Here is an 11,548-nt window from a genome sequence, read left to right on the forward strand (position 1 = left end):
ACGTGAAACACATCGTGAACTCCTAACAATCCTTCAGGTAACTCCAACTTGTGGGCAACGTCTCCCATCCATTCCAAAACACGATATGGTCCTACAAATCTCGGGGCTAACTTTCCCTTAACTCCAAAACGTTTCACTCCTCGCAAAGGCGATACTCGCAGATATGCTCCATCTCCAATTTCATAGGTTACCACCTTGTGTTTCGAATCTGCATAACTCTTCTGTCTGGACTGAGCTATCTTTAGTCTATCCCGGATCAGTTTAACCTTCTCCTCAGACTCTTTGATCAAGTCTGGTCCAAACAACTGTCGGTCTCCAACTTCATCCCACATCAACGGTGTTCTGCACCTTTGTCCATACAGGGCTTCGAACGGTGCCATCTTCAAACTGGCTTGGTAACTATTGTTGTATGAGAACTCTGCGTAACGCAGATTGTCATCCCAACTAGATCCATAATCTAGTGCACAGGCTCTCAACATGTCCTCCAGAATCTGATTGACCCTCTCGGTCTGTCCATCCGTCTGCGGGTGAAATGATGTACTGAACTCCAATCTTGTTCCCAAAGTCTGGTGCAGCCGATGCCAAAACTTTGAAGTAAACTGGGTTCCTCTATCCAATACGATGGTCCTCGGAACTCCATGCAGACATACGATCCTGGTCATATATATCTTGGCCAACTTTGCAATAGTATAAGTTGTTTTCACTGGGATAAAGTGTGCCACTTTGGTCAAACGGTCAACTACTACCCATATAGAATCATATCCTAATTTGGTCCTGGGCAATCCGGTGATAAAATCCATGCCAAGTTTATCCCACTTCCATTTGGGTATCGGCATAGGCTGTAACAATCTTGATGGCTTTTGATGCTCTGCCTTCACTCTCTGACATACATCACATACGGCCACATACTCGGCAATATCCTTCTTCATCTCTGTCCACCAGAAACGTTCCTTCAAATCCAAATACATCTTGGTGTTTCCGGGGTGTATCGAGTATGGTGAGTCATGAGCCTCCTAAAGTATTAACTTCCTAATCTCTGCGTTATTGTGCACATAAACACGGTCCTCAAACCATAAGGTGTCGTGTTCATCCTCACGAAAACCTTTGGCCTTTCCTTCGCTCATTATCTCCTTTATCTCGGCAATCTCTTTGGGTTCTTCGTCTTCTTCTACTAGTCTAGTTTCTCCCATGAATATTCCGATCTTCTTAATCAGGTCGTCATTCTTCTCCACTAGTACGACGATCTCCTCCTCATAATCTTCATGTGTAGCCTTGAGTTCTTCCTCCAGTTTTGCAATCCTAGTCATTGCCTTCTTCAGATCTATCATGCCTGCGCACATCTGATTCTCCTGGCGTCGAATGTGCTGGTTTAGTTCCTGGATGAACGCTGCAATTGATCTATCCTTCCTGGTGCTGATCATCTCCCATTGCTTGTCTCGGCGCCCACAAATCTGGTAGATAGTGTCTTTAAGCTCCTTTTGATAAACTTCTCCAATGCATCCCATGGTGATGTGAGCTGCCATACTCTTTCCTAGACTCCAAGTTGGTGCGTCGAAGGAAAACTCTATGGGTTTAGTGATTGGCGTGAAGGACCTCCCTGGAACATGAACTTGAATCATCCATCGCTCCTCTTCTGGTAAAGTGGCGTTGTAGGTCCCAGTGAAGCTTGGTATTCCTATGTTCAGGTACCCAGTGACTTCCTTCAGGTGTCATCCAAAAGGTGATTCTTCCTCCTGTTGGGCAAACTTGTTCCTTGCATCCGCCATCCTAACGAGTAGAAAATGGAGAGGAGTCAGAAATAAGAAGAGAGTACTGATCTATGGCTTTAGCTTAGTGGTCGTGTCCTACACTCAGCGTGTGCTCTAATAACATCTTATAGCGACCCGACCTCAAATGGTCAAGTCTTTGTGCTTCAGTGTCATCCCTGGATCGGTAATGCTGACACACACAGTACTCGAGGATTTATAACAGAGTAGCAATCACACACTTATTACATCGAATGTCTCAAAAGAGAACTTAATATAATAAATATGGCTTAAGGCCATCTAATACGATAACAGCGGAAGGCTTGGAAGATAAAGTGAGTCCATCAACTCTAACGGCATAGTTGAGCTGCACGACAACGACCTAACGAACCTTACACCTCGTCTGAAAAGTCAGCAACATAATACGTTGCAGCCCGAAAACGGGTCAGCGCGTGGAATATGCTAGCAAAATAACACAGTAGAGCAAGAACAGAATAATGCTATCACTACATGCATATTTGGCTGGTGGAAAGCTCTATGGTTATAGTTTTGCGAAAAGTGAATTTTTTCCTACAACAAAGGAATAGATTTTAATTTAACTATCATGGTAGTTGAAACATCATTGAGAAGGTTCCTCCAACTCAATCCCAATTAAGGTAATTAACAACCCAACAATATTAGTTTAGAGTGATGAGATACTTAAGATACTCCAAGTACTAGATACTCAAGATTTTCCATTGCCGGGGACACGGCTAACCATGATTAGTTTATACACTCTGCAGAGGTTTGCGCACTTTTCCCCACAAGACTCGATCTCCTCCGTTGGTTTTCTCGCACTATAGGGTTGTTGAAAAACGGATGCCCAAGACACAGTCTTTCAGAAACATTAACTCTCTACTACGGGCAGACCATACCAAACCTATAATCCCACTACCTGCTGATCCACCTCTTCAAGAGCTTAACGTAACTTATTCAACTATGCTAGGGCCCATAATAGCTTGTGGCTGCACATGTAAGTTTCTAGCATGAAAAATCTTAGTTCCCTTTGAGCCTGGGTGGCGGTCCATAGGAAGATCACACGGGTACTTCAGGATTTCCAAAAATACAGGCAACACTGGGTACTCCAGGTGCCTCAATCCACCCAGATGTGTATTTAAGTTGCCACCTTAAGTTGAACCATTAATTAACAATCTCACATCTGTCATGTATTTCACTCACCCAAACCACATCTACGAGCATAGCATAGCAATATAAGCAATGCGTAGAAGTAACTCCCAAGGGTTTGAATGTAACAGGGCAATAGGTTCTACCTCATCAACTACTTCCCAACCCACATGTTAATGACATCCTAACCATGCAATGTTTGAGGATTGGAACTAATGCATAAAAACTGGGTGATAAAGGGGTATGATCAAAGTGTTACTTGCCTTGCTGACGATCCGTGTAAACTAGAGACTCCAAATAACACACTTCGCACTCCGGGAATTCTATCGCAAATAAACAATAGCATACATAAGAAATCAAGCTAAGAAACACGGGTAAATCGCAAATAAGAGGATCTAACCAAAAAGTTCAACTTAAGAACTTCGGTTTGCAAAAAGAATCAAATCAAATGGAGCAACACAACTCAAATGGCAAAAGAAAGGAGATCCGTTTACTAATCTGGACCTAGGTCAAATTTTACCGTAGCAAAAACTTGTGCAAGTTGATTAAGAGAAAAGAGGGTCGCGAGATGAAGATCAAGGCATTTGAATGGCCTGATTCCGACTAACAAGCGAAAAGATAAATTAGAGCGAAAATTGGATCAGGAATCGCGATCAGAAATAGTCGCGGATTAATCCGATAAAAGAAAACTGACGAACAGCCTAACGAACGAGCGTTCGTTATCTGTATCTAAAGAGCGAAAACCGTTCATTAAAATGAACGTCCGGACGAACGTCCGCTAAATGAAAACCCAAAAAAACAGCGAACCAAAAAAAAACGACTAGGGTTTTCTAATGAAAACCGAACCGGTTTTTTAAAAAAACCGAACGGCCCTAACCTCCGGCGAGGTCCGCCACGGCGGCGGCTCCGGCGAGGGGCGGCGGCGGCGGTTTGTGATGAGGGCGGCGCGGCAGTAGGCAGAGGCGGCGCGGCGGCTCGGCAGCGACGACAGGCGGCGCGGTGGCTTCGGCGGCGGGGCGCGGCTCCAAGGGCGGTGGGCAGCGGGCTTTAAAGAGGGGGGCGGAGGTGCCTTGGAGGAGGGGGCACGACGCGGCAGCGTAGTCCGAGCCGGACTCCCTTTTCGGCGGCGCGAGGAGGTGGACCGGCGCTGGGCTTCGGCCCAGCTAGGCCTTGGCGCGTTTTTTTAAGTAATTCCGCCGAAACTAGAAAAATCCTAGAAAATAAAATAAAATTCTAAAAATGCCAAAACAAATTTTCTCTGTCTAAATAAAATATTTAGAACGAGATGAACATTTTCTTGGCCCTAAAATGCAATTTTGAAAACGTACAATTTTTCTAATGCAACCAAAATTGCAAATAAAAACCAAATAAAAGCAAAAATATTGATTTTAATATTTTTCCTCCATTCTTTCATTTACTTTGGAGAAGTCATATTATCTCCTCTCATATATTAATATGAAATATTCTCGGAGAGAAAAATAGTTAAAACCAAAATCCTCGTTTGAAAATTTGATAAGAATCAAATTTGAAAACCGGGGAAATCCCCAACTCTCTCCGAGGGTCCTTGAGTTGCTTAGGATTTCGAGGATCGCGAGACGAAATGCAATAAAATATGATATACAAGAATGATCTATGTATAACATTCCAAATTGAAAATTTGGGATGTTACAAAAACGAGAGGCAAATGGCAAATAATGTAATGCCGGAGATAAGGGTATGTGATGGGTACTTGGTATGTTGACTTTTGCGTAGACCTCCCCGGCAACGGCGCCAGAAATCCTTCTTGCTACGTCTTTTAGCACTACGTTGGTTTTCCCCGAAGAGGAAGGGATGATGCAGCAAAGTAGCGTAAGTATTTCCCTCAGTTTTTGAGAACCAAGGTATCAATCCAGTAGGAGGCTACGCGCGAGTCCCTCGCACCTGCAAAAAATAAATAAATCCTCACAACCAACGCAAATAGGGATTGTCAATCCCTATAGGGCCACTTACGAGAGCGAAATCTGATAGATATGATAAGGTAATATTTTTGGTATTTTATGATAAAGATGCAAAGTAAAATAAAGGCAAAGTAAATAGCAAAGTAGTAGGAGATTAATATGATAAAGATAGACCCGGGGGCCATAGGTTTCACTAGTGGCTTCTCTCGAGAGCATAAGTATTCTATGGTGGGTGAACAAATTATTGTTGAGCAATTGACAGAATTGAGCATAGTTATGAGAATATCTAGGTATGATCATGTATATAGGCATCACGTCCGAGACAAGTAGACCGACTCCTGCCTGCATCTACTACTATTACTCCACTCATTGACCGCTATCCAGCATGCATCTAGAGTATTAAGTTAAAAAACAGAGTAATGCCTTACGCAAGATGACATGATATAGAGGGATAGACTCATGCAATATGAAGAAAACCCCATCTTGTTATCCTCGATGGCAACAATACAATACGTGCCTTGCTGCCCTTACTGTCACCGGGAAAGGACACCGCAAGATTGAACCCAAATCTTAGCACTTCTCCCATTGCAAGAAAGATCAATCTAGTAGGCCAAACCAAACTGATAATTCGAAGAGTGCAAAGATAACCAATCATACATAAAAGAATTCATAGAATATTCAAATATTATTCATAGATAGACTTGATCATAAACCCACAATTCATCGGTCTCAACAAACACACCGCAAAAAGAAGATTACATCGAATAGATCTCCACAAGAGAGGGGGAGAACATTGTATTGAGATCCAAAAAGAGAGAAGAAGCCATCTATCTACTAACTATGGACCCGTAGGTCTAAGGTAAACTACTCACACTTCATCAGAGAGGCTATGGTGTTGATGTAGAAACCCTCTGTGATGGATGCCCCCTCCGGTGGAGCTCCGGAACAGGCCCCAAGATGGGATCTCGTGGATACAGAAAGTTGCGGTGGTGGAATAAGGGTTTTGGCTCCGTATCTGATCGTTTGGGGGTACGTAGGTATATATAGGAGGAAGGAGTATGTCGGTGGAGCAACAGGGGGCCCACGAGGGTGGAGGGCGCGCCTGGTGGGGGTGGGCGCGCCCCCTACCTCGTGTCCTCCTATTTTCTTTCTTGACATAGGGTCCAAGTTTCCCGGATCATAATCTTCCTAAAAATCACGTTCCCGAAGGTTTCATTCCGTTTGGACTCCATTTGATATTCCTTTTCTTCGAAACCCTAAAACAGGCAAAAAACAGCAATTTTGGGCTAGGCCTCCGGTTAATAGGTTAGTCCCAAAAATAATATAAAAGTGGATAATAAAGCCCAATAATGTCTAAAACAGTAGATAATATAGCATGGAGCAATCAAAAATTATAGATACGTTGGAGACGTATCACTTTGTATGATCGTAAGATAGCTAGCATGATATTTTCATGGCTTGTCCATTTTTTGATATCTTTGCTATGCTAGATCATCGCACATCCTGGTACACTGCCAGAGGCATTCATATAGAGTCATATCTTTGTTCTAGTATCGAGTTGTAATATTGACTTGTAAGTAAATAAAAGTGTGATGATCATCATTATTAGAACATTGTCCCATGTGAGGTTATCAAAATAAAAGAGGCCAAAGAAGCCCAAATAAAAAAAGAGGCCAACGAAGCCCATAAAAAAATAAAAAAATGATGAGAGAAAAAGAGAGGAGGGGCAATGTTACTATCCTTTTACCACACTTGTGCTTCAGAGTACCACCATGTTCTTCATATAGAGAATCTCTTGAGTTACCACTTTCATATACTAGTGGGAATTTTTCATTATAGAACATGGCTTGTATATTCCGATGATGGGCTTCCTCAAATGCGCGAGGTCTTTGAGGGAGTCCTGGATTAGGGGGTCTCCGGACAGCCGGACTATAACCTTCTGTCAGACTATTGGACTATGAAGATACGAGATTGAAGACTTTGTCCCGTGTCCGGATGGTACTCTACTTGGCGTGGAAGGCAAGCTAGGCAATACGGATATGTATATCTCCTCCTTTGTAACCGGCCTTGTGTAACCCTAGCCCCTCCGGTGTCTATATAAACCGGAGGGTTTTAGTCCATAGGACAACATACAATCATACCATAGGCTAGCTTCTAGGGTTTGGCCTCTTTGATCTCGTGGTAGATCAACTCTTGTAATACTCATATCATCAAGAACAATCAAGCAGGACGTAGGGTATTACCTCCATCAAGAGGGCCCGAACCTGGGTAAACATCGTGTCCCCTGCCACCTGTTACCATCCGCCTTAGACGCATAGTTCAGGACCCCCTACCCGAGATCCGCCGGTTTTGACACCGACATTGGTGCTTTCATTGAGAGTTCCACCATGTCGTCACCATAAGGCTTGATGGCTCCTTCGATCATCGCTAGCGATGCAGTCTAGGGTGAGGCTTTCCTCCCCAGACAGATCTTCGCATTCAGCGGCTTCGCACTATGGGCCAATTCGCTTGGCCATCTGGAGCAGATCGAAAGCTATGCCCCTAGCCATCAGGTCGGATTCGAAAACTTGAACTACATGGCCGACATCCGGGAGACTTGATCTTCGACAGATTCGAGCCCATGCCGGACGCGCCGCACAGTCGCGACGAGCAAGACGTAACTCTGTCGTCGGACAGTGTTCGGGAGATCGCATCCGTAGCTACTCCGGCCATTAATCCGGAGCAAGTCGCGCCATCCGAGAGCGGAGGGATAGACCCTACCATGGAGGCTGCAATCTCAGTGGCGATAGAGCCAAATACTGACTTCACCCCTTTCGAGAGCCACGTCGCCGAACCACTGGATTTGTCCCCGGCCACGGACTCCGAGCCGCCTACATCCGTGCCTGTCGAACCCGACGGGGCGCCGATCATGGAGTTCACTTCCGCAGATATCTTTCAGCACTCACCTTTCGGAGATGTGCTAAATTTATTAAGGTCTCTCTCCCTGTCAGGAGAACCTTGGCCGAACTATGTCCGGCTAGAATGGGATGCGGACGACGAAGAAATTCGGTGCCCACCCACCACCCACTTAGTAGCCACTGTCGACGACTTAACCTACATGCTCGACTTCGACTCCGAAGACATCGACGGTATGGAAGACGATGCAGGAGATGAACAGGAACCACCGCCCACAGGGCGCTGGACCGCCACTTCATCACATGACGTATACATGGTGGATACACCCAGAGAGGGCAATGGCAAAGAGACAGCGGAGGATGCCCCCTCCGAGCAACCCAGGCTCCGACGTCAGCGGCGTTGCTCTAAGTCCCGCCATAGCAAAAACAGCGATAACAGCGCAAGAGGAAATAACAGTCCAGTCGACTCTAGAAGAAACGACGACTGCACCACCCCGGTGGCAGAGCACGATCAAGATGCAAACTGCAAACATAGTACGGATCCGACGTCCGAACACGACGACGCCAAGGATAAGCCTCATCAAACCCTGTCTGGGGAAGAAAACAGTCCGGACGAAGATGCACACATCAACCTGAAAATGCACTTGGAGCACGAAAACCTCCGCAGAAGGCATATGGCCACAGCGAGGAGCCTGAAGAAACAGAAGCAAAGGCTCAAGGTCGCACAAGATACGCTCCACAACAAGTGGAACAAAGTAACAAAGTATGGTAGAAGTTACCATAAAAATAGCTATCCAAAGCACAAGCTATTACCAGAATTCGACGATGAGGCCTTAGAGCCCATACAGCCGAAGAGTGATACGGCCAACCGGCCGGATCCACCACCTTGTGAACCCGATAGAGCGGCTAACAAAGTCGCGCATAAGTCAACACACGATCTACATGAGAACATGCGTCAAAAACCCGGCACGACCAGATCCATCTATGGATCTAGGAATCGCGCTACGGGACAAAACCAACACCGAATACTACAACTGTCCGAACACCATGGCGCATCCCAATACAGGGGTGCCGCACACCCCTTATGTTTCATTGATGAGGTGCTGGATCACGAATTCCCAGAGGGATTCAAACCGGTGAACATAGAGGCGTACGACGGAACCACAGACCCTGGAGTCTGGATAGAGGACTTCATCCTCCATATTCATATGGCTCGTGGAGACGATCTCCATGCCATTAAATACTTGCCCCTCAAGCTTAAAGGGCCAGCTCGGCACTGGCTGAAAAAGCCTCCCTGAAAACTCAATTGGAAGTTGGGAGGAGCTCGAGGATGCTTTTCGGGCCAATTTTCAAGCGACTTATGTCCGACCTCCGGATGCAGACGATTTAAGTCATATAATCGAACAGTCCGGAGAGTCTGCCCGAAAGCTTTGGAACAGGCACTACAAGAAATATGTCAACTTGTGACCAGCACTATTGGTCACTGAATGGTCACTGTTTTCAATTTGTGACCTTTTTGTGACCAAAAACATAAGGTCAAAAGCTGGCGGTCATAAACTGACTATAGCGACCTTTCTTCTGGAATGGTCGTAGACGTTTATGACCAAAATACGTCTACTGTGGCGTTTTGGTCACTAGCAACCTCCCCAGGCCACGTAGGCATCCAGCGTGGCAATCTGATGTGGCACAAGATTCAGCCCGGTCCAATTCGATTTTCTACATGGGCCTAGCCCAACAATTCGGCCTTTTTACTGTATTTTTTTCTTGTTAATTTTTGCTAGCTACATGGGCTTGGGCCATTAATTCGGCCTTTTTTTCTAAGATGCAGCCTTTTACAGTCTATTGATATTTTATTTTCGTCCTTTTTTTGCCACTAGTCCCACCAATCAGATTGGTCCCACTTGTCATGCTTATTAGAAAATTGATCCCACACATCAAAAGTTTCAAAATCTGTCAAACAACTATTATAACTTGGACCCCCTTGTCAGGTTTCCATTTGACAGGTATTCAATACACAATCATTATTTCAAACAATCCAAATAACAAATGAAATTCGTCCAAAACAACATGACATTAGTCTATTACAAACATTACAGTATACTACAGCCCAGATAAGCCTACTACTGCCTACATTTACAACACATAATATGCTAGTCTTTGTTGATATGCTTCACAGCTTCGAACTTGGATTTGCACTTCACCTGTGCAAAAAACAAGAATGAAATATAAGAATAAGAATCTGTAGAGAACATCAAACAGTAGCTAATGAGGGATCCAATAACTTATAAGCAAGAATTGACAGCAAATGAGATGTACATAAATAGTATGACTAACACTAACCAATATGTGTTCATGGAGTGACTAACACTAACTAGCATGGAGTGACTAAAATGTTCTTACTAGTTCAAGGCTATTACAAGCATGTACTCCCTCCGATCAAAAATAAGTGTCTCGGCTTTGAATTAAGGAGGGAGTACATAGAAACCAACAACCAGCAGATTTATATAAGTTCTTCCATTATCAGAAAAGACCATGAAACAGACATTCTGAAACCAACGAAAATCTAATATAAGTTCTTCCATTATATTTACCAACCTACCTATCGATTTCTCAACACCAACAAACAGTCCTCAATTGGAAGTAACAACCAACAAAAATTCTATTTAGCATGTGTGCAAACTGGAGTTGTTTCAGTTCATACAGCAGATACACGAAGGAAATATGCAAATGTTTGATCTATAATTCAAATCATAGCACACAAGGGGGCTAAATAACGGTAACCTGATTATCATCAGGCACAGAATTAAGGCAAAACACATCCAGCAGACATAATGCTGAACCAGCAGCAGAGAGAAAGTGAATAATACCGAGGTGGAGATGTTCCTCTTGCCATCGGTGGCGCAGACCAGGCACCGGTACTCAACAGGCTCCCCCTTACTCGCCATCTTCTTCAACCTAGCCTGACACTTCATCGACACTGCGCACATCGAACAACTCGTCACATCAGAGTTGTTGAACCCATCAAATCTACAACCCACACCACACGAACTAGCTGTAAGGGTAGGGGGTCTCTCACATCGCTTCATGGTGACCCACATAGAGCCCTTCTCCGTGCTCCTCTTGCACATGCTGGTCAGCTTGGTCAGGAACATATCTGCCTGCATCAACACCTTCATAGAACACGCAATGTGGGCAAACATGGTCAGAAACAGTTCAACAAAGCAGGGCAGAATTTCCTGCTATCTGATGAATTAACAAAACAAGAGTGGACATCTCACAGTGAGTTAACTATCTGATGAATTTAGTAAAACACATACTAGCATTCACTGACTTGTCCTATACTAGACAGGAGGTCCAATTAACATTTGTGTACATTAATAATCAGATTACAGGTGAAAAATAGCAGTCAGAGGAGTATTCAGTAACTAGATGAGATGAGAGAGGGACCTGCTGCGCAATCTCCCTGGTAGGGCAGATGTAGATGGCCTGGGGAGTCCTGCGGCTGGGGTCACCACCACACACAGCCTCCATAACACCGGTCACCTCGTTGATCTTGTCCTTGAAGTTCTCTGAGTTCTCAGTTCTTATCATATGTTTATGAACTTCATCACGTACCCGTCGCCATCAGGAATGTTGCTCCTACAGCAGCAACAACAGGTAACCATTTATAAATTAAACGGACAGTCCAGCTATAAAGTGGATGGCACAAACAAGTTGGCTGCTTACCTATAACTTTCTACAACAACAAATGATTTTCATCGTGACCCAACATGTAAACATCAGTCACTTGCCGCAGCATCAGCTTCGG

The 11,548-nt window shown here is 44.6% G+C and overlaps 1 protein-coding gene across 1 annotated transcript; it reads right to left on the reverse strand.

Annotated features, from left to right (window-relative positions):
* Positions 1–10,430: 10,430 nt before the first annotated feature.
* LOC125546944 (uncharacterized) lies at positions 10,431–11,331 on the reverse strand. The gene is made up of 2 exons (XM_087516671.1): positions 11,188–11,331; positions 10,431–10,910 (listed from the first exon to the last, which is right to left on the reverse strand). The coding sequence occupies exons 1-2, from the start codon at positions 11,329–11,331 to the stop codon at positions 10,431–10,433; spliced, it is 624 nt and encodes a 207-aa protein (XP_087372797.1).
* Between the last annotated feature and the right edge of the window lie 217 nt (positions 11,332–11,548).

Source organism: Triticum urartu, chromosome 3A (assembly GCF_056163025.1).
Source record: "Triticum urartu cultivar PI428250 chromosome 3A, HENAU_Tu73, whole genome shotgun sequence".
Lineage (NCBI taxonomy): Eukaryota > Viridiplantae > Streptophyta > Magnoliopsida > Poales > Poaceae > Triticum > Triticum urartu.